General features: G+C 47.5%; 1 protein-coding gene across 3 annotated transcripts in view; it reads right to left on the bottom strand.

Moving 5' to 3' along the window:
• EIF2B3 (eukaryotic translation initiation factor 2B subunit gamma) overlaps positions 1-27,178 on the bottom strand; it is a 105,590-nt gene that overhangs the window by 54,997 nt on the left and 23,415 nt on the right. For all 3 annotated transcript variants that reach the window (XM_027837927.1, XM_027837925.1, XM_027837928.1), the window contains 2 exons: positions 9,051-9,210; positions 2,671-2,782 (listed from right to left, as the gene is read on the bottom strand). In XM_027837927.1, the coding sequence (XP_027693728.1) occupies positions 2,671-2,782; positions 9,051-9,210 (272 nt within the window). The remainder of the gene's footprint in view (positions 1-2,670; positions 2,783-9,050; positions 9,211-27,178) is intronic.

Below are 27,178 nucleotides of genomic sequence, written 5' to 3'. Positions count from 1 at the left end.
CCAGCGTGGGGCGCGGGACGCCCGCCCCGGGTGCGGCCCCCCCCCCGGGCGCCCCGCCCCCCCCCCCCCCCCCGGGGGGGGGGGGGGGGGGGCACCCCCCCCCCCCCCCCCCCCCCCCCCGGAAAACAACCGCTTGAGCTCTCTTTCTAAGAAGGGAAGCAAACAAAGCTTGCAGGATACTCATGATCTTTCCAGGCTCAAAGCTGCCAAAGGCTGAGTTGGAGAAGACTCTAAAATCCCAGCCTGCAAATCCTACTCATACAGTGGGCAAACATCTTAAGGCTCTGGGAAGTGTCCTCACAGAGCGGTTCATGTGGGGTCTGGGCAGGTGGCCCAGAACTGCACCCACCTCACAAAGTCCCATTTCCCCATAACGATGAAAAGGGGCAGAGATCAAAGAAGCAGAGGTTCCCAGCCTCACTCTGAAACCTCTGAAGGCCTGAGTCTGAGGCCCAGGAGGGGAGCAGGTCCAGCCTAGCCCCACACCCAGTGATCCCTGTGAGAGTAACCCCAACCAGGGGCAGCTCCCAGGAGGGGGGGTCAGCACCTCTCTAGCACATTGTTCCACTTGGGAACGCTCTCTTTATTGGGCAGTTTTTCCTGACATCAAGCCTAAACTGGCCACCTTAAAACTCCCCCGTGTTCCTGGTTCTACCTTGGGGGCCTCATGAGGACAGAGCACAGTAGGACTCTCACCTCCACATGCCTGGAAGCTCGGCCTGTCTCAGTGCAGTCCAAGATCCCGTAGTTTAGGGGCTGCTGCACCCCCTTTGAGCTCATTGTGAGCTGTCAAGCCACCCAAACTCCCAGATCTTGTTCAGAACAACAGCTGCCTAACCAGTGACATATACATTACTTTGCTAAGACTCTCTTGGTTTTCTACAATGCAAACCAAGGTCTCTGGATCTAAAATGAAGTAAAGAAATGAAAAAACTGGAAAGACTGCTAGTATACCACAAAAGAACACCTAGAAGTCCAGGGCAGGCTTCCCCCAACCACCACACACCTGAGGTGGAAAGCAGCCCAATGTTTAGCTCCAGAAGAGCTGCCTGCTCCCTTCTCCAGGGAGGAAACTCCCACATAGCATCCAGGACCAAGAGCCAGGAAATGGGGGAAAATGACACTTAGAACAAAGAACCAGCCCTGAATAGCGGGAAGAGCCCTCGCTCCGGACTTCTGAGAGTGGTACTTCCAGCCCAGATCTGCCACTAAAATCCCTGTAGGGGCCCCCAGCCATCAGAGTTTCCCCACCATGATGGCCTTATAGCTACTGGTGGTGTGTCTGTAGGCACCCTCTCTCTGCCCCCCATTAGACTGTGAGCTCCTCAAGGCTAGTGCTCTCCCATCATCCCTCTAGTCACAAGGCTGAGCACAGGGACTGGCACTTACAAAGTCCTGCCTGCCCAGCAATGGTTGTGTTAGGGACCTCCTTGCCATTCTCCTCTGGTTTGGGACCAATGCCACTTCTTAATCCTGAGGTCCCGTTTCCATTTGGAGCTTATGATGCCTTACATGGGGCCTCCTTTCTGCTAGATGCCTTCCCTTTTCCCAGCAGTCTGGGCTTAAACAGGAATCTGGGAAAGCAGTTGTTGGTGTCTTTGGATTTGCTGAACACTGGACAGGCCCTGATGGCTCACTGCTTCAGGTCTTGTTTACCTAGTCTGTACCCCATACATCAGCCAAAGCTTGGATCCTTCCTGCTTGGAATGGGGAGAGTCTGGCACTTCAAGGCCCCCTTGACCCAACTCTTCTCCATTATTTCCCTCAGATTCCTGACCTTGCTTTTGTCCAGAATGGCTGTGCCCTCACAGCCGCAGGCAGACTGATAGTGCCGAGGAAGAGTTACCATGAATAGAGGAGGCAGCAGATGCATGACCTACTTGCTGGACCACAAGCGCATCAAATGAGATATCTGCAAAGTGCTTACTGCAGTGCCCGACCTGGCATGGCAGAGGGCAAGGCCACCTCCTGATAGGCACAGAGGAAAGCACACGGATGACATAAAAGTCCAACCACTGCCCTTTCCATGTCCGTGCATCGTGGTTGGACAGGGGCCTCTATTCTTTGGACAGCATGGGGGGGGGGCTACTGGGCCAGTGGGAAGCTGACTTATCTTTCTTTTCATTAACTACAACATCACCTAAAATATTGTAGCTGCCTTAGGCCCTGTGCTCAGATAAAGCAAAACACAAGAGCTAGACTTTGTGCCCACAGAAGGCTCTGGACACCCCCTCCCCAAATACACACACACAAACACACACACACACAAGCAACTCATGCATGCACACATAAGCATGTGAACACACATGCATATACCACACACCCATGCACAAGCACCCCCACACATATGTGCATGCACACACACACACACACACACACACATCCCTCCTAAGAGAATCAGGTCTCAAAAGGACCAATGGGACATACTCCCAAACAAACTCAGGGCTTTCCAATCCTCGCTCTTTGAGGGTTTCCCCAGGCTGAAAAGGATGGCAAGGAGAATGCAAAGTTCTCCTAATGATCGCCATCTTGGGGAGAGGCTCTGGCACTAGGGGCCATTCCACACAGGTCTGCTGAGCTCACACCTCTGCCCTCCCCATGCACTTTATGCCGATCTGAGTCACTGTTGTTTAAGGGTGAGAAGCTCCAACAGGTAAGCCCCAGGCTTACCTCTGCAGGGTCGATGCCTTGATGACGAGTTCTTCATCCAAGTCGGCCTCGTTGGCCATGAAGAGCAGCCTCTTTCCTGTGCCGTCCACACCAATGAAGTCCCGCTGCTCCACTGAGTCACAAGAAGCAGATCATCAGACACGTGCCCTGGCTACCAGCAAGGTGAGCCGCTTCCCTCCTCAGAGCCCAAACCCTAACAGCACAGCTGGAACCTTCATACACATTACGGGACACAATCACAGACCCCAGGAGAAGACGGGTGCAAAGCTAGCACCCACGTGGCTCAACGGCAAGGGTGCCCCTTGAGGGCAACGTGCCTGCCAAGCTGGCCCCACAGGGGGTCTGGGGCTCTTCTCCAGTTAGTCCTCAGAGGATGGCTATGCTTCCACTAGGCAGCCTGAGGAACTGGAGAGTGAGTGGTCAAGGAAAAGAGAAAGGGATTTCAGGCAAAGACTTGAGCAGTGTGGAGAAGGGCAGCATTATGTTCTGGGTGTGGGGGGGGGGCAGGGACCCAGCTGGACGGTCCTGCACACACTAGTAGAAGAACAGCAGGAAACAAGGCTGCCCGTCAGCTGGGGCCAGGGCATCAACTCTGCAGGCATCCCCCGGAGCCGGCCCACTCATCCCAACAAGAAAGGAAATGGGATTAACTGGTCAGGACTTGTTCTGAGTGACCCATGATTGGCTTCTACAGAAATATTGGCAGAAACAGTGACTCAATCAATAACAAACACGTATTAAGTGCCTACTATGTGCCAGCTGTTATTGCCGGTGTCGTTCAGTCAGTTCGGTTGTGTCCGACTCTTTGGGATTGTTTCCTGTTTCCCCTAAATTACTATTAACAACTATTATTATTATAATAACTAACATCCAAACAAGGCCAAATCCTGTACAAACATGTTTGCCTTTGGGTCTCACAACAACCCTTCTAGAGAAATACTATCAGGCTTATAATTACTCCTACTCTACCTGGGAAAAAACAGGCTCAGTTCAATGACTGTCCCAGGGTCACACAGCCTCCTAGCTGCTATCAGAGGCAGGATCTGAACCCTAACTCCAAGGGCAAGATCAGTCATTCCTAATCTGATTTGATTCAATTCCTCGAGTAGGCATTCAGTGTTCACTGTGTGCCAGCAGAGGCAGATACAAAGCCATCAAATGTAAACAGTCCTTGCCTTTGAGGCACTTACATTCTATCTCAGCTTCCCTGCCAGCTCCATCTAAGTGTAAGCTTTAGTGCTCTCCCTCTGCTTTAAGAATAGTGAGCATTATTGTTGGCGGAGTTGTGAACTGATCCAACCATTCTGGAGAGCAATCTGGAACTATGTCCAAAGGGCAACCAAACCGTGCATACTCTTTGACCCAGCTACTAGGCCTGTATCCCAAAGGGATCATAAAAATGGGAAAAGGATCCGCATGTACAGAAATATTTATAGCAACTCTTTTGTGGTGGCACAGAATTAGAAATTGAGGGGATGCCCATCTATTGGGGAATGGCTGAACAAGTTATGGTATATGAATGTAATAGAATACTGTTGTTCCATAGAAAATGATAAGCAGGCAGATTTCACAAAAACCTGGATGATTTATATGAACTGATACTGAGTGAAATGAGCAGAATCAGGAGAACATTGTACACAGTAACAGCAACACTCTGTGATGACCAACTTTGATAGACTTAGTTCTTCTCAACAATGCAATGATTCAAGACAATTTCAAAAGACTCATGATGGAAAATGCAAGAACTATGGAGTCTGAATGCAGATCGAAGCATACTATTTTCTCTCTTTTTTTTCTTCTTTTTCCCCTTTTGTTCTGGTTCTTCTTTCACAACATGACTAATGTGGAAATATGTTTAATATGATTGTACATGTATAGCCCATATCAGATTGTATGCTATCTTGGGGAGGGGGCAAAATTTAGAACTCAAAATCTTATAAAAATGAATGTTGAAAACTTAAAATAAATAAACAAATTTTTAAAAATAAAAATAATGTTGAAAACTATCTTTACATGTAATTGGAAAAAATAAAATACTATTTACAAAAAAAAAATTATGGGTCACTGTAAGGTTAGAAGAGCACTTACAAATACTGTCTCTTCTGATCCTCACAATAACCCTGGGAGGTAGGTGATTATTATCCCCATCTTACAGATGGGCACTCTCTCCACTGTGCCTCCCAGACCAGGAAGTCTCAGGCACCAAATATTTCAAGAAAGGAAGTGTGGTACACTGGGAAGCACACTGAGTTTGGAGTCAGCAGCCCTGGGTCCATACCATCTCTGACATTTACTAGCTTGATGACCCTGGGCAGGTGACTTAACCTCTCTGTGTCTCATTCAGGGAGGCTCCAGAGAGTTAACAGTGGGTCCAGAAGGGGTGGGGTGGGGTGAAGGGCCCTGGAGAGGATCCACATCCAGGAGGGGCCATTGCCCCCAGCTCTGAAATTAACCTAAGATTCTATATGCTCCATTTAGAGCAGCCCTGTACAAATGTTAGCTGTATCTTTAACGCACAAAACTGGGCCTGAGCATCTCCACCCGTCAAGTGTGGAGGATGGCCTGGGCCTCGGCAGAAGCCATGGCCCTACAAAGGGAGTGCACCAAATAGAAGCCAGGGTGTAAAAGGAGGCACAGGCAGACTATACACTCTTCATCATACGGGGGGCCATGAACACCGTGGGAGGTCTGGCAAAGCCTAAAACTACTGTGGTTTATGGTCTGCATTCATAATTAAAGGACCTGCTAGATTTCAGTTAGAGATTAGTGAAAATAAAGTTCCACCCAAGATGACGGACCCCATGAAATCTCTGGACCCACGGGCCCATTAGGAACTCCTGTTTGAGTCGAGAGCTAGAAATGACCTTGGGAATCATATAATCCAGTTCCCTCAGTTTACAGATGAGGGAACTGAGGCTCAGAGGGACCAAGGAACTTGCACATGGCCATTCAGCTGGTCAATGGCAGAAGCAAAACTGGAGTTCAGATCTCCCAGCTTATAGGCCAGTGCTCTCCATACCCCAAGCCCACCTACAAAGAGCTCCATCATATTGACACTGGACTGTATAACCAAGTCCCCAGTGGTATGACTCTGATTCAAACACGCAAAGAAAAACTTAGGATGTTATTTTTGGATAAATCCTGGAATATTCTGGCCCTGCCCAACTCCTTGGGGCTCACAAAACCACATAACGAAAGGAAGGGCCTGGAACCAACAGTTTCTGTAAAGATAATTTTTCAGCTAAGTTGTATTTTTAACCCCTTCCCCACTCCCCTTGGTCTTCAATTATATTTGCTCCCTTGTAGCTGACAGAATAACCATGATCTCAGTGAAGTTGAAATCCCAGCCTCCTGCACAGCTTGGATCTGGCAAAATCCAACTTTGCTTTGGAAGTAAATGAGCTCCCTTCAAAGCCTGCCTCTGGAGAAGCACTCCAGCGCAATCTGGTCTCCCCTGGGAAGCTGAAGATGGGAGGCAAGCCGAAGATGGGAGGCAAGCCCCCTCCATGGTACCAGTTCCTCTTGTGCCAATCAGTGTTGGGTGCCCAAAACTCCATCTTCAGGTCACTACACTTCCTCCCTCAGATGAGCATCCATTCCAACAGCATGGACCCTGATCCCTGTGCAAGGCATGACTCCAGCTGTCTGCATGACAAAGACTAAACCCACCTTCTCCCCAAGCAACAGCATCCTTGTGCTGGTGCCAGCTCTAAACTTTGTCCCTTGTCCCTTGTCTCTTCAATTCTGTCAGATGCTTCTTCCTTTGCTGAAATCCTTCCCTCCTTTCTCTTCCCACCATTACAATTCTTCTGCAGGCCCTGATCCACAGGTGGTTACAAGAATCAGAGAATCTCAGAGGGTTGGAAGGGACCTCTGAGGTCCAGCTCAACACATACTCAAAACAGGAATCCTCCCCATAACATCCAAAGTGTAATCTAGCCTCCACTAGAAGACCAGCAGTGATGGGGAATTCAAAAGGGTATAGGGTGTGTTCAGAAGGATTAGCACCTCTGGCGTGAGGGTGTGCTGAGCCCTTTTTAGGGCTGCTCCACGAAGCTGCAGCACAGGTAGTGGCCACACCCCAGTAAAACCATCTCAGCAGATAGGTTAAACCAGACTGGGGATAGCCAACGGGCCTCTCACCTGTCAGTGAGTTAGGGGGCTATCTACTCCAAACACATGGAGACTTTCCCCAGCGAAATGAGTGGATGAGAACAATTTGTTCCAATAGCCATGAAGGTGGCTGAAGCAGACACTGTGGAGTGCTTAGAGCTTGGTCAGTCACCAGTGACAGGACAGTGGTCCTCTTCAAAAGGACAAACAACTTATCAAAACACCCCATTCTACTTTTAAACTGCTCATATCGGCACTCCCCTGTAGCTCCTACCCATGACTCCAGGCCCTATTTTCTGGGGTCCAAGAGAACAACTCTAATTGCCATATGGCAGCTTTTTAGCTGCTTGAAGGCAATCTCCCAAATTCTCCTCTTCTCCAGTTCCTTCAACTAGTCACCCCAGGGCAAGGGCTCCTGTTCTCTCACCATGCCGGGTAGCCTCTGGTGCCTGAATTCAATCTACTTTGTCAGTGTCGAGGTGCACTGCACTGAAGGCAGTGCCCTGGGAGCAGTCAAAGCAGGGCCCGGCCCCGCAGAGCCAGGCTAGCCCTCTCTCACTCTAGATGCCCTACCACGCCAGACGGCTGACCCTCCTTAGTAGCAGTCTGCTAAAGTCCTCCAGTCTTTCCCACCTGAACTGTCACTTAGCCAAGCCTTCCCCCTCCTCGGCTTGTGCAGCTGGTGTCTTAAACCCAGGCACAGGACGATGCATCTGAGGCACAGTGAGAAAAAAGCGCTGGATTCAGAGGCCAGGGCCCAGCTTCACATTCTGGCTCGGTTACTCACTCCTGGTGTGCCTTTTGGCAAGGCACCTCCCTTCTCTGGGTCTCAGTTTCCTAAACTTTACTAAGAAAGGGATGTACGAGACGTCCAGACTCCATCCAAGACAGGGGACGGGTAAATCCCCTCCACCTCCTCCAACAAAAACCCAAACATCGCACCAGGCTGGGTAATGCGGGAGAAATCACACAAGGTGACTTCTTCCACGCCACAACTTCACAAAAAGTCAGCCCGTAGGTGAGGGGAAGGGATGCTGCCCGCAGCAGCCTGCAGCCTGGTCAAAGAGCAGTGCCGCCCGGAGGGCTCTGTGTTCAGAGACAGCAAGAAGGGAAGCTCCCCCAGAAGCCACCACGAGGCCTCCCTACTGGGCCGACAGCAAAGGCAAGGCTGCAGGAGGCTCCAAAGGCTGAAGAGCTCTGATCAATGTAGCGACCGAGAGCACCTCAGAGGCCCTGGGAGAGGCAAGTTACCCGTCCCCTGACAGAGGGGACAGTCTTAAGGGGCAGAATGAGACACCCATTCGTGGCCGCAGTCAAAGTGGGAATCCATCCTGCTTGACTACGTTGCTTTCCTTTTTTTCTTTTCAATTGGGGGGTGGGTGGGGCTTGTTAATTGAAAAGTTAAATTTTAAAAAGAAGATGGCAGAGGGAAAGGAGTGAGAGGTGGAGAAGGGATGGGGGGAGGGAGGGAAAAGGCCTCAGTGAAGAGCCAGACTGGTACCACAAGCCAATACCCAACGTCTACAGAGAGGCTGTGTCTCATTCATAGTGCCTCATTCACTCCTCACATCGATCTCTGTCTAGCTGCAGGGAAAGGGAAGAAAGAGGATGACGCCATTGCAAATCCTGGAGGAATGGAGGCGCTGGGAGGACAGCAGGCCCCCCTTCTCAATGGCCTCCCATTGCTCTGCTGCAATCTAAACGGCTGTCTCAGCTGGGCAATCTGTCCCAGAAGGCCCCCCGGGCTCATGAGGGGAAGGGCCCAAGGAGGCTGGCCTGCTCTGGGCAGATGGCTCCCAGAGAGGCTGACAGGCCACCCCTGAGGGGTCCATGTGTCTTTTCTCACTTATCCGTCCTACTAGGCAGGAAACAAAGGCCATGGCAACCACAGGGAAGAGGTAGGATTCGCTCTTTGGAAGCCTGGAGGGCAAAACAGGAAACACCCTTCATTGCCAGTAGTGGGAAGGACTCCATTCAGGGACACTTGCAAGTCCAGTATATGGTAGATATTGGGGTTCTTGTCTGGGTGACAAGGACCCAGTCTTGATGCCTCCTGGCTCTTTTCCAAATCCGAGAGCCTGGGACTTAGGGAAGGGCATGGACACGACTGCTGAAGATAAAAAGGTACCGATGGGTTGCAGGAGGTCAACGCTTTATGAGAATATCTTGGTTGGACTTTGAGAACGAGAGGCTGGCACGATGCCACCTTGAACCCCGGCACTCTCCTCCTGTGAGACAGACGGAAAAACACCTCAGGTGTTTCTTACCTGTTTTGTTCTTCCCTTTCTGTCCTGGGACCGGTTCCGCAGACTCTTGGCCTTTTTTCATCAACATCGAAAGGGAAGCATCGTGTGCACGGAACAGATCCACAACCTCGTGGAGCGCAACGTCCGTTATCAGATCGCAGCTCAGCACCAACACATCTGTCTGGCAGGCAGGAAAAAAGGGGCATCAGAACCACAAAGTTACAAACTCTGGCTGTCTCTGTCTATCACTCACTCTCTCTCTCTCTCACACACACACACACACACACACTCTCACTCTCACACACTCTTTCACTCTCTCTCTCTCTCACACACACACACACACACACACACACACACTCTCTCTCTCTCTCTCTCTCACTCATGGGGGCTCAGGAACAATGACAAAAAGGACAATCAGTATCTTCACCAAGTAATTGTGACTATAGTCAAACATGGACTAACTGGGGAAAGGTGAATTTAAATCAGTCAGTTGGGAGAGAGAAGAAAGGAATAAGGGAAGAGAAAGGGGGGGAGGTGTTGAGAGGGAAAGGGGGAGAGAGAGAGAGATTAACTGGTCTCTCCTGGTGATTCACCTGGGTACAGATGGCACTTCAAGGACGAACCAAAAAGTTACAAAGTTTTAGGCAAAGAACCAAAGGTGCCAGATGCCCAGGTACTGCCCACTGCCATTGCCCAACGTATTGTCCTGGGCTGAAGTGAGGGAGTGTTAGCCTTTGGGAGGAGGGAGATGATAGGCGTGCCAGCCCTTAAGCTGGCAGGGGCCTCTGAAGCCATAAGCCCAAGCCCCTCAGCTGAGGGGGACCTGAACTCCTCTTTTCCTTCCTAATGTACTACTCTACCAGAAATTAGGACTGCTTGGCTAAGCCCCAGACGGCAGAATCGAGAACAACGAAGACAGGCTGGCTGTCAGGAAACACTTCTATCCACTGAGAGCTGCCCCAGAGGGGAAGTTGTTTGGGGTGGGGATAGGGGGAGTGAATGCTCCCTCTTTGGAGGTCTGCAAGCAGAAGCTGGGTGCCCACTTTCAAGCATGCGCTATAGCTGTTGCAGTCCCTTCCAATCCTAAAATTCTAGGATTCCAGGACCCAGAGCCACCTCCAGCAGCTGGCAGGTGCCACACACAGAGCCCCAGGCCAACAGATGCCGGAGGTGCTCCCGAATGCTTTCCTGCACCCCCACAGCTCTGGGCCAGGCGACATGCCCATTCTTTTCTTGTATCTGCAGGCAAATTTTTAGTAGAGTGAATACAGAGCCTGAAGGGCCACAAGGGCAGGGAACCCCTGCTTGTCTGCCTGCCATCTGTTTTCTTTCACTCTCCCAATATGTAAATAACAGCCCTGGCAAAGTAACCTCCCTGCACACAGGGCTCTCCCTGTCAGCCCTGGCTCTGCACAGAATCTGCATCCCCCAGCCCAGCCCAGGAGCAAGCAGATGCTTAGCTAGCCCATGTTGGGAAGCTCTGGCACAAACTAAGCTTTCTTTCTTCCTCTCCTTCCTTGTCCAAGTTGGACAGTCAATGACACACTAAGAGAACCCAGGGCCTCTTTACTTCTGGCTTTCCTGTGGCTGCCACAGAAACAACACCGGCCACTTGAGCTTAACTTTTCCTTCCACAAATGTCCTTGGCTAGGTCATGTAAATCCAGCAGATACCTTCCACAGCAAGCAGGTCCAGGGCGCACATAACGGGAGGCAGCCCTTGGGATGCAAAGTGTCTTTGTGAGCTTGGGGAAAAACCCACAATCTCTGGGATAAAGACTCTAATAATCCCACAAAGCCACTGAACCTAACTTGGCATGTGCTGGGAAGTGAGACACTTGCAACCCCACAAAACCATCCAACACACTGACAGTGAACATTGTGCAAATCCTGAGGCAGCTTTTTGTTTGGGGGATAAAAGAGAAATACATGGGAGAGGAGCCCTGTGAGGCCTGAGGACAGTCCCGGGGCCTCATCAACAAAGCAGCTGCCCAGAGACAGCAGGCCACCTGCCCCACGCACAGCAGGCGAAAGGGTGGGAGGCCTGCCTGGCTGAGGTGGGCATGTGCAGGAGAAACCACTTGGGTGGCAAAGAACCCTGGAAAAGAGGGGAGGCAGAGCCAGGCCAAGCCCACCCGCCAGGCCAACAACCCCTCCCCCCTCCGGGGCAGAAGAGCCTCCTCTACAAGACCAGCAAATGTCAATCCAGTCAAAGGTCAAACAAGGAACAGAAAAGGCCAAAGGAGGAATCCTTTCCCCAAAAACAATCACGATAATTTTAGAAATAACCCAATCGAGCCAATCCCAATGGAACAAATCGGGTGTTCCCTCTTTACTGGGAAGTCTTCTCCAGCCACATCTGTCACGTCTTTCCTAATTCTACTCTAGCTGCAAGCGCTGATACATCCCAACCAGTTATCTATTTGCAACTTCATTTGGGGGGAATATACTTTGTGCTTTGACTGAATGAGATACCAAATGTCTTTAAAACAAAATTTATCAATAAAAACAGAAAATATCTTCTTGGTAACGGAAAGTAGCTGGTCTGACCTCGGGGAGGTCCCTCTAAACAACCGTTGTGGGCAGGGGAAGAGACAAATACCCATGGATTCATTCCCTGGAGGCAAAACACCCCCTCCCAGAAAGGAAGAGAGTAGGGCTGGAGACACAGAAGAAAATAAAATGTTCACGCTAGGACTCAGTTACCTTTAACAAACTGTGCGTAGTAGTTAGTAGGTTTTATGTGTCATTTGTTTGACTGGTGGTTCTCATTAATACTTATTAAATTACACATTTTGAAAAGAAAAACAAAAAATCCACTCTGCCAGAAAAGTTGGGAAATTGTGACAAAGAGAGAATTTCCACGTGCAGCCAGCCAGCAGCTCAGGGCAGGGAGCCCAAGGGTGGCGGGAGAGCACCCTGAGAGCAGGCACACAGGCTCTGGACAGCATCCCATCTGCTCTGCTCCATGGGACGACAGGACTCAGCACACAAGGAGCACACACTCCCTGCCTGCTGAAAACAATGCTCTCCTCACCAGAAAACTTCTCGAGGCTCTCAGAGGTGGGGCAACTTGTCTATGGGGACACAGCAAGGCTCCTGGGAGTAGGAAATAGCCTACGTGACCATGAGCAGCTCCCTTCCGGCCTCTGCACGCAGGCCTCCTCATTGCAGCCCCTCCAAGGCCTTGGGGGCATGGGGGAGGTGTAAAGCAGGCCCCCCACACTCCTGCCACCCTGTCCACTGTCCCGCCCCACCCCACCCCTCAGACCAGGCTACAACATGTCTGCAGCTTTATAGAATACAACTATTCTCTGAACTTCAAAACACTCAAATAAGTGGGCCTCTAATAACTCAGACATTAGGGTGATTATCCCCATTTTCCTAATTGTAAGACTGAGGCCTAGGGAAGGACTAAGTGTGATTTGCCCAAGGCCAAAGAGAGAATCCTGTCTAGCACTCCAAGCCCTGGCTCCAGCCTACCTTGCCAGCCTACTCCACAGCACCCCCTCCCACAGACAGTGGGCCAAGTAAGCCTTTAAGCTGTTCCATACATGGGACATTCCATCTCCCATCTCTGTACCCAAGCTGCTCCCCAGGTGTAAATGCCCTCCCTCCCCCCTCAACTCTGCCTTGGATAATCCCTCATTTGCTTCAAAGCTCAGCTCCTCCTCACCCCCACCCCAACTCCCACCCCCTTGGCATTTCTGTGGCATGTACGGGGTTTCTATTTCTATACGGTGTTATCTCTCCCATCACAACAGAGGCTCCTTAAGCATGAGGCCTATTCCAATTCTGTCCTTGCACCCACAGTGCCTGGCCCACAGTGGGCACTTAATAGGTATTTATTAAATTTTTTCTATCTTTTCTTATACTTCAACAGCTTCAAAAGTATGGATTTTGAGAGCTGAAAGAGATGACTGCAATCTAGTTCAGTCCAGAACCAGGGAGCCTCACTCTCCTAATCCTGTACCTCTTAATGCAGCTTCAGATAATGTAGCACTGTTGACTGTGGAGCTTGGGGTCCACTCAAACCCCCAGATCTTTGTCACACAAACCGCTGTCTAGCCACGCCTCTCCCATCTTGTACTTGTGAAGTTTATTTTTTTAACTTTGCATTTGCGTCCTCCTGGCTTCCTTCAAGTCCCAAGAAAAGAACTCAGTAAATCCAGGAACAAAACTAATAAAACATTAATAACCAACTGATAAAATAAGTTCCAAATTTAAAGAGTTTCCAGAAACAGGGCTTCTAAAAACCAAGGCTCCAAATAAATCATAAACGGATCATCAAATTGAAGAGAAGAGACAGGCGTGGCAGCAGGAAGTCCCAGAGCCTGGCTAGGTTCTGGTGGCAGCTCTGTGATCACCTTCAAGACCTTCAGAACATTCTGGCACACTCGGAGGCTCAGCTTCCGCCTTGGCAAAATAAGGAGGTTGGACTCACAAATTTCAAAGGGTCCTGATGGCTCAAACTTTCTAGGTCTTAAAGTTCTCCCCAGCTGGAGTGTCCTCTGAACACCTATCAATGTGACCTTGGGCGGGATATTTCAGCTGTTTGTATCTCAGTTGCCTGGTCTATAAAATAAAGGGACTGAGGTCAGCTAGGTGGCGCAGTGGATAGAGCACCAGCCTCGAAGTCAGGAGGACCTGAGTTCAAATCCGGCCTCAGACCACTCACTTAACACTTACTAGCTGTGTGACCCTGGGCAAGTCACTTAACCCCAATTGCCTAAAAAAAAAAAAAAAAAAAAAATTTAAAAATAAAAATAAAATAAAATAAAATAAAGGGACTGATTGCTAGGCACTACCTAAGGAGATTAACAAAAAGAAAAGTCCCATGTATACCAAAATATTCACAACACCATTTGTTGTGTGGGATCAAAGAACTGGAAACAAAGCGAGTACCCATCAACTGGGGAAGAATAAACAAAAGTGTGGACTATTATTGCACAGTAAGAAACAACAAATGAGGCCAGGAAGTGATGCAGTGAATAGTCTTCTACCTGGAGCCAGGAAGACCTGAATTCAAATCTGGCCTCAGACACTTATGTGCTATGTGTCCCTGGACAAGTCATCTAACCTTTGTTTGCCTCAATTTCCTCATTTGTAAAAGGGGGACAATAATAGCACCTACTACCCGGGGTTGTTGTGAGGATCAGATAGTATTTGCAAAGCACTTTGCAAACCCAAAAATTCTATATAAATACTAGCTATTATTATAATAAAAATATAATGGGATATTATTGCACAGTAAGAAACAACTATGAGAAATTCAGAAAAAATATGAGTAGACCCATATGAACTGACACTGTGCTGTATGCTGCGAGGGGAAGTAGGGCACATCTGGAAATGACTGTCCACTAATAAAACTAAATTAAGCTAAACTAAAGGGGTTGACCTCAGATCCAGAGATCCCACTGTCAAAGACATAGTAACCAGATTATTCATAGCTGCACTTTTGTTGCGACAAAGAACTGGAAACAAAGTAGATGCCCATTCATTGAGGAATGGCTAAAACAAATGTGGGAAAGGAGTGTATCGCCGTATTATTGCACTAGGAGAAATGAAGAATATAATGAATGCAGAGAAGTATGGGAAGCCTTATATGAACTGATGCCAAGTGAAGTAAGTAGAACCCAGAGAACAATATGAACAATGAAAACAACGTAGATGAAAAGCACCAGAACAAGGGAAACTGAATGACGCAAATTTCAATGGCCAAATCCGGCCAAATCCAGCCAAAAGAAGGATGAGGAGGCACCTCCCCCTACTTTTTTTGCAGATGGGAATATGACTTTTCTGATAGTTCAGCTGAACTGTTTGGTTTTTTTGCTCTCTTTTATTTTTTCAAATAAGGAGTGGCTGGGAAGCAGCACATTGGGGATTACAGATGATGTAAAAATAAAAGAAATCCAGAAAAATGTATTCAATGTAAATAAAATGCAGTCCCCAGAACTGGCGAAAAGAGAGAGAGGGTAGTCAGCTAGATAATTTCTGTCCCTTTTAGTTCTAAACCCCATCTACAACCTTGCTTAGGTAAAACCCTTCCATACTTGATTTTCACAGAGTTCTGTATGTATTAAAACTTGGATTGCTACCATAGGAAATAAGGCCTGTCACTGGAATCAAGTTCCACTTCACATTCTCTCTGCTTTTCCCACAATCACTTTCTGAAGAATTGACCAGTTCTGATGAAACTTGAAACATTCCTAAAGGGTATCAAGTTACATCTCAGTTTTGTTTTGTGGTTCTGCCTGCCAGGTTGAAACAAAACAACAGCCAACACATATTTAAACAGGCGGATCTTCTGTAATTTTTAACAGATTTCACTGAAATCTGGTACCTGGGTAGGGCACAAAATTGTGTGATTGATTAGACCATGTTAGCATGGTCCCCAGAAACACTGGTGCCATGGAGTCTGAAACAGGCAGCCTCCTCCTCTGTGCTTTCCATCACAGTTTGTACTAGTTAATCTACGATCACTCCCTAAACTCTGGCCCAAACTCTAGAAAGGTGGGTGGCTTAATTCCATTCAACCAGCATTTCTTAAAACACTTCCAACATCGAGGTCCTATACTAATCAGTGGCCATACAAAGGAAATAATAAAATAGATCTAGGACTTGGGGAAAGAAGCTTACATTCTCCTGAGAGTAAACATGTGCACAGACAAATGGATAAAACATTTCTACAAAGTAATTTGGGGTGGGGGAGTGGGGAAGACACCAAAACCCAGGGAGATCAGGAAAGGTCCTGTGAAGACTACATTTGTGTGGAGTCATCTAACAAGATGGGGGAAGAATGAGGGACTCCAAGGGAAGGAAAGGGGGCCAGAAATGCCTGTGCAAACATCCGGAGGTGGAGGATGGAATGTGCACAGAGAACAAAAAGTGGGCCAGCAGAGAAAGAGAGAGAGACAGAGAGAGAGAGAGAGAGAGAGAGAGAGAGTGTGTGTGTGTGTGTGTGTGTGTGAAGGATGGCCACAAGACAGCAGTCTGCAAAGGTAGGAACTACACTTTTAATGCAATCTGTTTCTGTTTTTTTCTCTTCCTAGTTTAGATACCAGCACCATATTTGTGTCCTAAAAGGAATTTGGTAAGACTCCTTTGCCCCGTTTTTCTAAATCATTTATATATCATTGGGATTAATTGTTCTTTAAATGTTTGGTAGAATTTGCTTGTGAATCCATCTGGCCCAGGGGATTTTTTTCTACAGGAGCTCACAGATGGCTTAATGCAATCTGTAATAACAAAGGCTGTGGTGAGTCCATTTCCTCCCAGGTAGGCCCTCCACAGTCAGATTCCAACCTACCTTTCCTGGGTCTTTTCATACCATTCTCCTTCACACATTAAATATTCTGATTAAAAGAGCCAAATTGCAAGCAGCCTGTCATAGAGTTGGACACGGCATCAGGAAGCCCTTGGTTCAAATCCCAACTCTGACGCTTACTTGATCAGTCAAGTAGCATTATGATAGACCTACTATGCACCAGGTCCTGCACTAAGTCCTGGACAGACAAAGAAAGCAAAGGGCAGCCCCTGCCCTCAAGGAGCTCATGGTCTCCTGGTGAGACAATGTGCAAACAACTATGTCCAAACAAGTTACAGACAGGATAAATGGGGTAAGAGGGCTGACAGAGGCTTCCTGCAGAAGGTGAGATTTTAGCTGGGACCTGAAGAAAGCCAGGGAAGCCAGAATGCAGAGAAGAGGGGAGAGAGCATTAGAGGCCTTGGGCATCAGACAGCCAGTGAAAATACCAGAGCCAGGAGAGGGAGTGTCTTGTGCAAAGACCAGCCAAGATGCCAGGGTTCCTGGATCACAATGCACAGGGAAGATGAGGGGTCTTTGGCATTCAAGGGTACTACTGACCCCTTCTATTAATTATCCACTAGCAATAATTAGTAAAATGATTAATTACCCAGAAAAAAAAGCAAACCAACGTACAGGGAGAGTTGTAAGGTGTAAGAAGATTGGAAAGGTGAGGGGAGGCAGGTTCTGAAGGGCTTTAAAAACCAAAAAGGATTCTATACTTTATCCTGGAGATGATAGGGAGCCATTGGAGTTTGGGGGGAAGCAGGGATGAAATGCTCAAACCTGTGCTTTTGAAAGATCCCTTTGATAGCTGAATGGGAAATGGACTGGGGTAGGGAAGAGACAGCACAAGCAGACCCACCAGCAGCTATTGCCAGAGTCCAGGCAGGAGGTCATAAGAGCCTGCACCAAGATGGTAGAAATGTCAAAGGAGAGAAGGGGGCGTATGCGAGAGGTGAAACTGAGTTATTGTAAGAGACTGGAGATGGGGGATGAGAAAGAAGTCAAGAATAAAACTTAGGTTAAGAGCCCGGCAGGAAGAATTGTGGCAGCCTCCACAACATAAAGAAGTTAGGAAACGGGAAAGGTTTTAGGGAGAAAGAAATGAGTTCAGTGTTAGACATACTAAGCTCGAGATGTCTATGCATCACCCAATTTGAAACATCCAATAGGTAGCTGGAAATGCAACACTGGAGATCAGCAGAGACGGTAGGGCTGAGACGCAAATCTGAGAGTCATCTGCACAAAGATAATTGAATCCATGAGAGCTGGGAAGATCACCAAGTGAAACAGTGTAGAGAAAAGGGTCCTGTGCTTTGGGGGGTGCCCCCAGTTATAAGGTATGGCCTGGATGAAAATCCAGCAAATGAGAGAAAGGAGTAGGCTGACAGGTAGGAGAACCTGGAGAGAGCAGAGTCACAACAACCCTAAAGAGAAAAGAAAATTGAGGAGAAGTGGGTGATGGACAATGGCAAAGGCCACAGAGTTCAAGGAGGAAAGGCCATTGGACAATTTAGAGATTGCCAGAAATTTGAAGAAAGTAGTTTCTGTGGAATGATGAAGTTGGAAGCCAGAAGCACCTATTGTAGATGAATGGCTAGAGGGGATGGACAAATCAAGTAAGGGCTCTCCGATGATGGGGATATGTGAGTATGTTTGCTGGCAGTAGGGAACTAGCTGGTAGACAGGGATGGATTGAAGATACATGAGAAAACAGGGATGACAGAGGGGGAAATCAGCTTGAGAAGATGAAACGGAATGGGATCCTTTGTATATGTTTACCTTGGTAAGGAAAAGGGCCCCCTCTTCATATGAGATGGGTGAAGGAGGAGAAAGTGACAGAAGGAGTCTGAGGAATGTGAGATAAAGAGGTGTAGAGAAGAGGGAACTCATGGCAAATGGCCTCAATTTTTCCTGTAAATTGTGACACATGATTCTCAGCTGACAATGTAAGTGGAAGAGGGAGCCATGGGAGGTTCAAGGAGAGATGGAAAAGTCTGAAAGAGCCGCTGTGGTGAGTGGGATAGTGAATTAGTGAAGGAGGTGTAAAAAAATGGCCTTGCTGCAGCGAGGGCCCAATTGGAATTATGTAACGCAAACTTACCATGGGCCCATTTGACATGGCTTTGCAGTTTTCTTCAGCTTTGTTCAGTGGAACGTGAAAAGAAGCAAACGCAGTGGATGGTAAACATAATCAAAGACTGGAATGTAGCTGGGCATGATAGGATGAGGGAGGGAGAGACTCAAGAGGTGAGCGTAATGCTGAACTGATTCACCATGGGGTCAAAACAGGAAAAGGAAGAGAAGCAAACAGTGTTTGTAACAGCATTTGTAACAGTATTTCCAAGGTGATGGCCTTGGAAAGAACTGAAAGGTAGAGGAATTAACGGTCACAGTAAGGAGCTGCAAGGCAGAGGAAGAAAAGAACAACAGCTTGTGATCAGATAAAGGCACTTCAGAGCTCACAAACATGGAAGTGAACACTTGGAGGAGATGGCAAGATCCAGGGTATGAGCATCTCTGTGGTAGAAGGGTCATGGTGATGGGAAATGAGTAAGCTGGCAAACTAGGAGATCAGAGTGTTTGAGGGGTTATCAATATGTTGATGGCCGAGACAAGAAGGCAGAAGTTGGGGAGGAAAGAAAGTCTGTGAGCCAGGCACTTAACGATGGACAGAAGAAAGAAGAAAGGAGAGCTTACTGGAGGTCTACATACAACAGCTACCTGAATTTTGAGTGGCTGAACCTCAAAGGGGGAGTGGTTACTGAGTGATGGTGGTAGAGGCAGAGCCCAGAAGCGACGATGGGGAGCGAGGAGTATCCTGACTCCACACTACGTCACCGAGAAGGGGGCATGAGTGAAGATCAAACTAGTGCTAGAAAGGGAGGCCAGCCTTACGCAGCAGGCTCTTAACAAACTGCCTGGGGTTTACGGAAATTCTTCATAAAATCCATGAGTTTTAAGGCTCTCAGGCCGGAGACCAGTAACCAATGAAATATTTCTCACAGATGTAGTACATTTCAGAGGGTAACAAAAGAAAGAAAGGGAAGCAGCTGGAAGAGGGACAGGGTGAGGCCCAGAGAATCATGGGGTGGGAACTGAGGACATGCTACCAAGGGAGGCAGATGGCGGAGAGAGTCGTGAGGGCCTGGGGGAAAAGAACTTCAAGTCTTCCCCAACTGGAGAAATGGTGAGTCCACCAGGAAGAGCTCTGAAGACCCCTTCCAGGATTGGCCCCCCTGGGACCCAACAGAACTTCCTCTATTTGGTATCAAAAGCTCTTTACCACCTGGCCCTCATCTCCTCTCCCCACCTTTCCACACCTTACAATCCAGACCAACCAGTCTTCTCCCTGCTCCTCAGAAATAACATCCTGCTTCCCTTCTCTGGGCCAACAGTCAGGAGCCAACAAGGGAAGCAGTAGCCTAGCCCAAAAAAAGCAAAGGTAAGAGGACTGAGAGGTCACTGACAGGTCCCTGACACCTTGGGGCTAGGAGCTGGGGTATTCCCTGATAGAAACCTCTTTAAATGATGAAACCATAACAAAGAGAGAGGGGAGAGGGGAGACGGGAGCACAGGCATTTCTCTGTTCTTCACAGCACCATGGGACTTAGATCTGGAAGAGAAGTTTAGAGGACATCCAGTCCAATGTCTCCTACTGTATACACGAGGACATTAAGTCCCAGAGAGGTGAAGTGACCCACCCGAGGTTACGCCATGAGTAATCAGCAGAGCCAGAATATGAACCCAGCTCTACCCACTTTAAATCCAGAGTTCTTTCCCCTGTACTGTGAGTCCCTTTCTCTTCTTCCCACCCTCTCCCCTCCTGCCAGCAGAGGAACGGACAAGAGAAACACTGGTGTGAACTGGGCTCATGTGGTCTAAGCTGAATTGAGGGAGTCTGAGACTGCAGCCACCCTGGTTAGTCTTGCCACCTTAGCTGAGGTAAGGGCCACCTAGCACCCAGAGGCCAAGCACAGACTAGAACCTTTATGACACATCAGAGATCACTACCACTGAACACAAAACTACCAAGGAATGAGAGGAAAGACTGTGCTTGCCATCCCTGCTCCTGACACCCGGTAGTCCCTCTCATGCTGCCCCCTAGTGGCCCCAAAGCTCCCCAGCCCTCGTCAGGGCTATCCCATGGCTACATGTGTTGAGTGCTGGGGAGAAGACAGCAGATGTGAGATAACAGGGGGGGACCCTCCCATCCCCAAGGATTCTATAATCAGGATGATTGGGGAAGAAACCTGTAAAACAAAGGTAAGTGGGATCACCATGAAGAAGAAGGAATCTGAGGGGTTCAGGGAAGGCTTCATGGAGAGGGCATCTCACAGCTCATCTAATCAATCTTGTCCATTTTACATATGAGGATAGGAAAAGGGACAAGTTCCGGAGCAAACTGGTAGCAGAGCTGAGGCTAAAACCCCTTCCACAACACCACAGCTGTCAGAACTTCCCTGCCCCATAATATGTGATCTTAGCCAGGCTCAGAAGCAAGCCCGGAAATGCAAAGTTATGTTTCCAAATACTGGCTTTTGGTCAGGAGAAAGTAGCTCCAATTCCCAAGGATAGCTCGATGCCCATTTCTACCCTCACTTGCATTCCTAAGAATCCTTACCCCTTCAACAAAGGAGCAGTTCTACACCAAAGGAAAATAAAAGAGCATAGGCTCCTTTCTCCTATTTGTGATGAATTTGTGCAGGTGTTTTGGAAAATGCTCTTAGGATATGAAAACACTTTCCTCTTCCCCATTCCATATGCACATTAACAATTTCAAGCACTGCAGAGAAAGGAGCACCAAGCCCTCAAGAAGACAAAGATGCAGCAGAAACACAAGACAACAGGGACCAGCTTCCCCTTGCATTACAATCAGAAACATCAGGGGGCTTGGGCTAAGCTATGGCCTCTCGCACCAGGACACAAAACACGAGTCCTCCCAAAATGAACAAGAAAATTCCCCCAAATAATGGGCCTATTAAAATAGCCAACTGATTCTGGGACAGCTGTCAGGCTCAGAGCTTACAAGGAGCCTCCAATGCAGAGAATGCCAGAACTGCGTCCTGAGAGGTGAGTATGACTGTCCAGGAAGTCCTCAGCCACACCAGGAGGTCACGAGTCTGGGTGCCTGAGGCCACTCAAGCCTCACTTGACACCAGCACTCCCTGGGCAGTCCAAAATGTCCTTGGCATCATTACTCCAAGTATTTATGAGTATCTGTCTTTGTGCGGCACTAAAGTATGAGCTAGGAAAAGCCAGTGAAACAGAAACACACCCTGCATTTGAAGAACTAGAATGTAAGACCAACAATCTAGCACTGCCACACCAGGGACAAGTGCCCAGGACTACCAATGGGTGGTGGCACCTGGTGCTCTGGGGCCCAAAGGATCCAGGGCTTTAGCAGGAGTGAAAGTGGTGGGGGCTGAGGCAAGAAGCAGGCAGGGCCTTCATTCACACTGGCCAAGCCAAGCACCAGAGGTGCTGCCAGCTGAGACTCAGGGGCCAGGGACTGGCTGCTCTCAGAGACAGAGCAAGCAATCCACCAATCAATCCATCCCCAAGCACCTATGAAGCCCTGGTTCTGGGTGGGCACTGCAGGGTGGGGATACAGAGATAGAAATGGAAGAGTCCCTGCCTATCTGCCTGCCTTCAAAGACCTGACATTCTACCAGGGGAAACAAACTCTTCAGAAATAGGATATATAAAAGAAATCCAAAATGCAATTAGGAGAATTGTTTTAAAAGCTTGCATTTGAAAAAAATATTAAAATAAAAAAATAAATAAAAGCTTGCATTTGTTAAAATGACAAAGAGTCCTTTCCAAAAGGAGAACAAGTTGCCTATTTGTTAGGAGAACCTGAAGGAATGGACAGCATCAAATAAGCAAACAATACCTGCCCTGCCCACCCCCTTTCTTCTATTTTAGATAATGCACAAAATCACCAAAGAAGGGAATACACTAGACGCCCTGAGCGTGGCTCCACAAAAGCTGCTGCCACAGGACATTTACCAACCCTCTTTTAAGTGGCACCACGTGGCATCACACGCATCCACAACAGGTCAGCAGCAGACTTGAGTCAGTGTGACGGTGCTCGTTCACGGTGAGAAACAAGGGCAGGGGAACAAAGGCTTGCACGGTCAGTGGAGCAACGTGTGCCTCTCCAAGACGTGCTGTAATTCCAGGGACGGGGGATATTTGAGGTGGGCTCTGGGCTAGGTGGAGGGGGTAGAGGCGGCTGAAGTAAAGGCAGAGGAAGAGGGTGAGAAAGGCTGGGAAGGGGAGTCAACATGAGTGCTGAAGTCCTGGAAGCTGGCGGGAGAACAGGGATCGAGGGGAGGCAACGGAAGGTCAAGAAGACCCCACGTCCAGTCCTGAAGTTACTGAGACAGTTGGGACAATGGCCCAGAAGGAAATCTGACATTGAAGGCACTTCACAGCCTGGCTCTGACCTCTTCCACAGCTCCCTGACCCCCACCTTATGGTCTACCATAGGGCCCCTTTAGCCTCCTGTCTGGTGAAGCCTAGGGATCTCTTCTCAGAACAGTGCTTTGTTTCCTGAAATTCCTAACTGAAGGATATTCTAACCTTCAGTCAGAGGTTAATAACAATAAAGATGTAATTTTTTTTTCCCATCTAAGTTCATGGACCCACTGAAATCTTTCCCAATCCATGGATCCCAGATTAAGGACCTCTGACTCAGCCAACCTGACCTTTTTGCTGTTTCTCATACATGATGCACTTTTTTCCATCTCCATGCCTCTGCACCAGCTGTCCTCCATGTCTGGAATGCCCTTCTTTCTCACCTCTACCTCTAAGAATCCGTCCTTCAAAACTCAGCTAAAGCCCCTTCCTCTACATAAGACCTTTCCCGATTTCTCCTCCCCATACCACCAGATGCTAGTGCCCTCCTGACTCTATTACCTTGTATTATTTTGTGTGAAAGGCAGCATAACAGATGAAGAGCGTGCCTCAGGATCAGGGAGATGGGTTCAAGTGCTGCCTTGGTCACATCCAGGCTGTGGGATCCTGGGCAAGGCCCTTTGACCTTCTGAACCCTGGGCAGCTCTCTAAGGCTCTGGGCCACAGAGAAGGTAGCAGAAGCTCCCCAAAGAAAGCTCAGATCACCACAAGTGCAGTCTGCATTAACTTTACACACTTATGTCCCCGACAGACCAGTCCACAGCTATCTGGCATCCTCTGCACCTCCTCCCCAGTGCCTGACACCCAGCGGACACTGAACAAATGTTTCCTGATTGATAAATAAACAGCCTTAAATATAGGGAACAGGTCACAAGAAGGCTCACAGGGACCAAAAAGGAATGGAGTTCTCAGATGTGGATGTGAGGGAGGGGAGGTGGCGATGGAGAAACAGACTGGGAGTGTCAGGGGAGAACAAGGGGCTTGGGTGTCTGTCTGACCAGCCCTGGACCCGTCTCTGAGCCAGCAGAGGCCGAGGAGCAGCCTCCAACTGGCAGGCAAACGGAAGGATGCAGCTGGCTAGAAGTTACTCAAGCAAGTCACACGCCCCCTTCCCCTGCCTTTCACCCATTTAATTAAGTGGTAACATGCCCAGAATCAGGAGATGTGTGAGGAACAGCCAAGAGGCTGCATCACTGGATCATCGAGTACATGGTACATAGAGGGACTTATGGTCTTTCCAGAAACCTGGAAAAGTAGGAGAGGCCAGGTTGTGAAGGGCTTTGAATGCCAAACAGAGGACTTTATAGCTGATTCCAAAGGAGACAGGAAGCCACCAGAGTGTACTAAGCAGGGGGAGAGGTGATCAGAACTGTGTTTCAAAAAGATCCTCTCAGAGAAAAGCATAAAAAGGTAAACAGAAAAGGGAAATCATAACTGTGTAAAATCATAAGGGACTTAATAGTTTTAAACTGTTTACATTCCTATATGGGAAGATAATATTTGTAACTCATAAGACCTTTCTCATTATTAGGGTAGTTAGAAGGAATATATATAGACAGAAGACACAGGTGTGAGTTGAATATAAAGGGATGATATCTAAAAAATAAAATTAAGGGGTAAGAGAGGAATGTACTGGGAGAAAGAGAAAAGGAGAGTTAGAGTGGGGTAAAGTATCTCACATAAAAGAGGCAAGAAAAAGCTTTTATAGTGGAGGGGAAGAGAAGGGAGGTAAGGGGGAGTGAGTGAACCTTACTCTCATCAGAACTGGCTCAAAGAAGGAATAATATACACATTCAATTGGGTATAGAAATCTACCTTACCCTACAGAAAAGTAGGAGGGGAAAGGGATAAGAGAAGGGGGGGTATGATATAAGGGAGGGCAGATTGGGGCGGGGAGTCAGAGGCAAAACACTTTTGAGGAGAGACAGGGTGAAAGAAGAAAGAGGACAGAATAAACGGGGGAGGGGTCGATAGGATAGAGGATAATACAGTTAGCAATAGTAACTGTGAAAAAATTTTTGAAGCAAGTTTCTCTGATAAAGGCCTCATTTCTCAAACATACAGAGAACTGAGTCAAATTTATAAAAATAAGAGCCATTCCCCAATTGATAAATGATCAAAAGATATGATCACTTTTCAGATGAAGTAATCAAAGCCATCTATAGCCATATGGAAAAACATTCTAACTCACTATTGATGGGAGAAATGCAAATTAAAACAATTCTGAGGTACTACCTATTAGATTGGCTAACAGGACAGAAAAGGTAAATGACAAATGTTGGAGGGGACGTGGGAAAAATGAGACTTTAATGCATTCTTGGTGGAGTTGTGAACTGATTCAACCATTCTGTAGAGCAATTTGGGGCTACGCCCAAAGGGTTATAAAATCAGACATAGCCTTTGACCTAGCAATACCACTACTAGGTCTGTATCCCAAAAGAGATAAAAAACAAAAAGGAAAAGGGCCTATATGTACAAAAATATTTATAGAAGCTCTTTTCTGGGGGTAAAGAATTAGAAGCTGAGAGAAAGCTCATCAACTGGGGAATGGCTGAATAAGCTGTGGTATGTGATCATGATGGAATATCATTGTATTATAAGAAATGATGAGCAGGATGCTCTCGAAAAAACCTAGAACAACTTACATGAGCTGATGCAAAGTAACATTAACTGTGTACAAAGTAATGGCAACATTGTAAGATGATCAGCTGTGAATGACTTCGCTATTCTCAGCAATACAATGATCCAAGACAACTCTGAAGGACTTAAGATGAAAAATGCTATACACTCCCAGAGAAAGAACTGATGATGTCTGAATACATATTGAAGCATACTTTTTTTACTTTTATTTTTCTTGAGGTTTTTTTTCCTTTTTTTTTTTTTTTTTTGGTCTATGTTTTCTTTCACAACATGACTATTAGGGATATGTTTTACATGACTACACCTGTATAACCTATATTGAATCTCTTGCCTTCTCAATGAGGGGGAGTGGGGAGGGAGGAAAGGAGAGAGTTTGGAATTCAAAGTTTCTAAAACAAATGTTAAAAATTGCTTTTACATGTAACTGGGGAAAAATAAAATACTAAAATTAAAAAAAAAAAAAAGATTCTCTTGGCAGCAAAGAGAAGAATGGACTGGAGGAGAGTCTGCAGGCAGGGAGACCAAGCAGAAAGCTCTCTCCAGGTAAGAAGGGAAGAGCTGGCTTCAGCAGGGTAGTCCAGGCCACGTGAACGGAGAGAAAGGGAAGCATATGAGACGTTGTGAAGGCAGAAATAACAAGATAACAGATGGGATTTTTGGAGTGAGTTTGACAGAAGAGTCAAGGATGACATTATGGTTGTTGGCTGACATGTAACTGGGAAGCTGGAAGACAGGAAGGTTTGGGTGGGGAGGGGTGAAATAATAATGTTGAGTTTGAGATGCCTAAGGGACGTGCAGTTCAAGATCTCCAAGAAGCAATCTCTCATGTTTGGGATCAGAAGTTCTAGCTATCATCTATCTGAATCATCTGCATAGAGATAAATGAGCTGATGAGCTCACCAAGGAAGGCAATATAAAGCAGCAGAGTCAAACTCAAATAGAAACTGACCCCAGGGAGCATACTGAGAAAACCACAAATTAACATTATCTGTGTTGTACTGTATTTTTACTTTATTAAACATTTCCCAATTACATTTTAATTTGATTCACTCACAGGTATGAATTTGACACCTCTTCTATAGAGCAAGCATTTTCAGTTTGGGGTCCCTAAGCTTGTTTTTAAAAATATTTTGATAATTATATTTCCATATAATTGGATTCCTTTGCAATCCTATATATTTTATTTTGTGCATTTAAAAACATTACTCAGCAGGGGCAGCTAGGTGGCACAGTGGATAGAGCACCAGGCCTGGAGTCAGGAGGACCCGAGTTCAAATCCAGCCTCAGACCAAACACTTGACACTTACTAGCTGTGTGACCCTGGCCAAGTTATTTAACCCCAATTGCTTCATATAAAGAAAAAAAAGAAAAAGAAAAAAAATATGACCAAAAACATTACTCAGAGAAGGGGGTCCATAGGTCGACAAGTCTGGAAAAGGGGTCCAGGACACAAAGGTTAAGAATACCTGGTAGAGAGGGAGAAGGGAACAGGGCCCAGCACAAAGCCCTGGGGACACCCATGGTTAGTGGGCATGGCCTGGATGAAGAGCTGGCAAAGCAGACTGAGAAAGAATAATTCTAACAGCAGGAGAACCAGGAGAGAGCAGGGTCACAAAGTGTCACAAAAACCAAGAGAGGAGAGAGTATCTACAAAAAAAGGGTGGTCAAAATCATCAAAGGCTTCAGAGTGGTCAAGGATGAGAACTGAAGCCATTCCATTTGGCAATTAAGAGATCACTTTGGAGAGAATAGTTTCAAGCTAGCTAGAATTGTTGAGT

This window comes from Vombatus ursinus, unplaced genomic scaffold (assembly GCF_900497805.2).
Source record: "Vombatus ursinus unplaced genomic scaffold, bare-nosed wombat genome assembly UNPS02014825.1, whole genome shotgun sequence".
Lineage (NCBI taxonomy): Eukaryota > Metazoa > Chordata > Mammalia > Diprotodontia > Vombatidae > Vombatus > Vombatus ursinus.
Note: the sequence above shows the minus strand (reverse complement) of the source record. Positions and strands in the feature narration are given on the sequence as shown.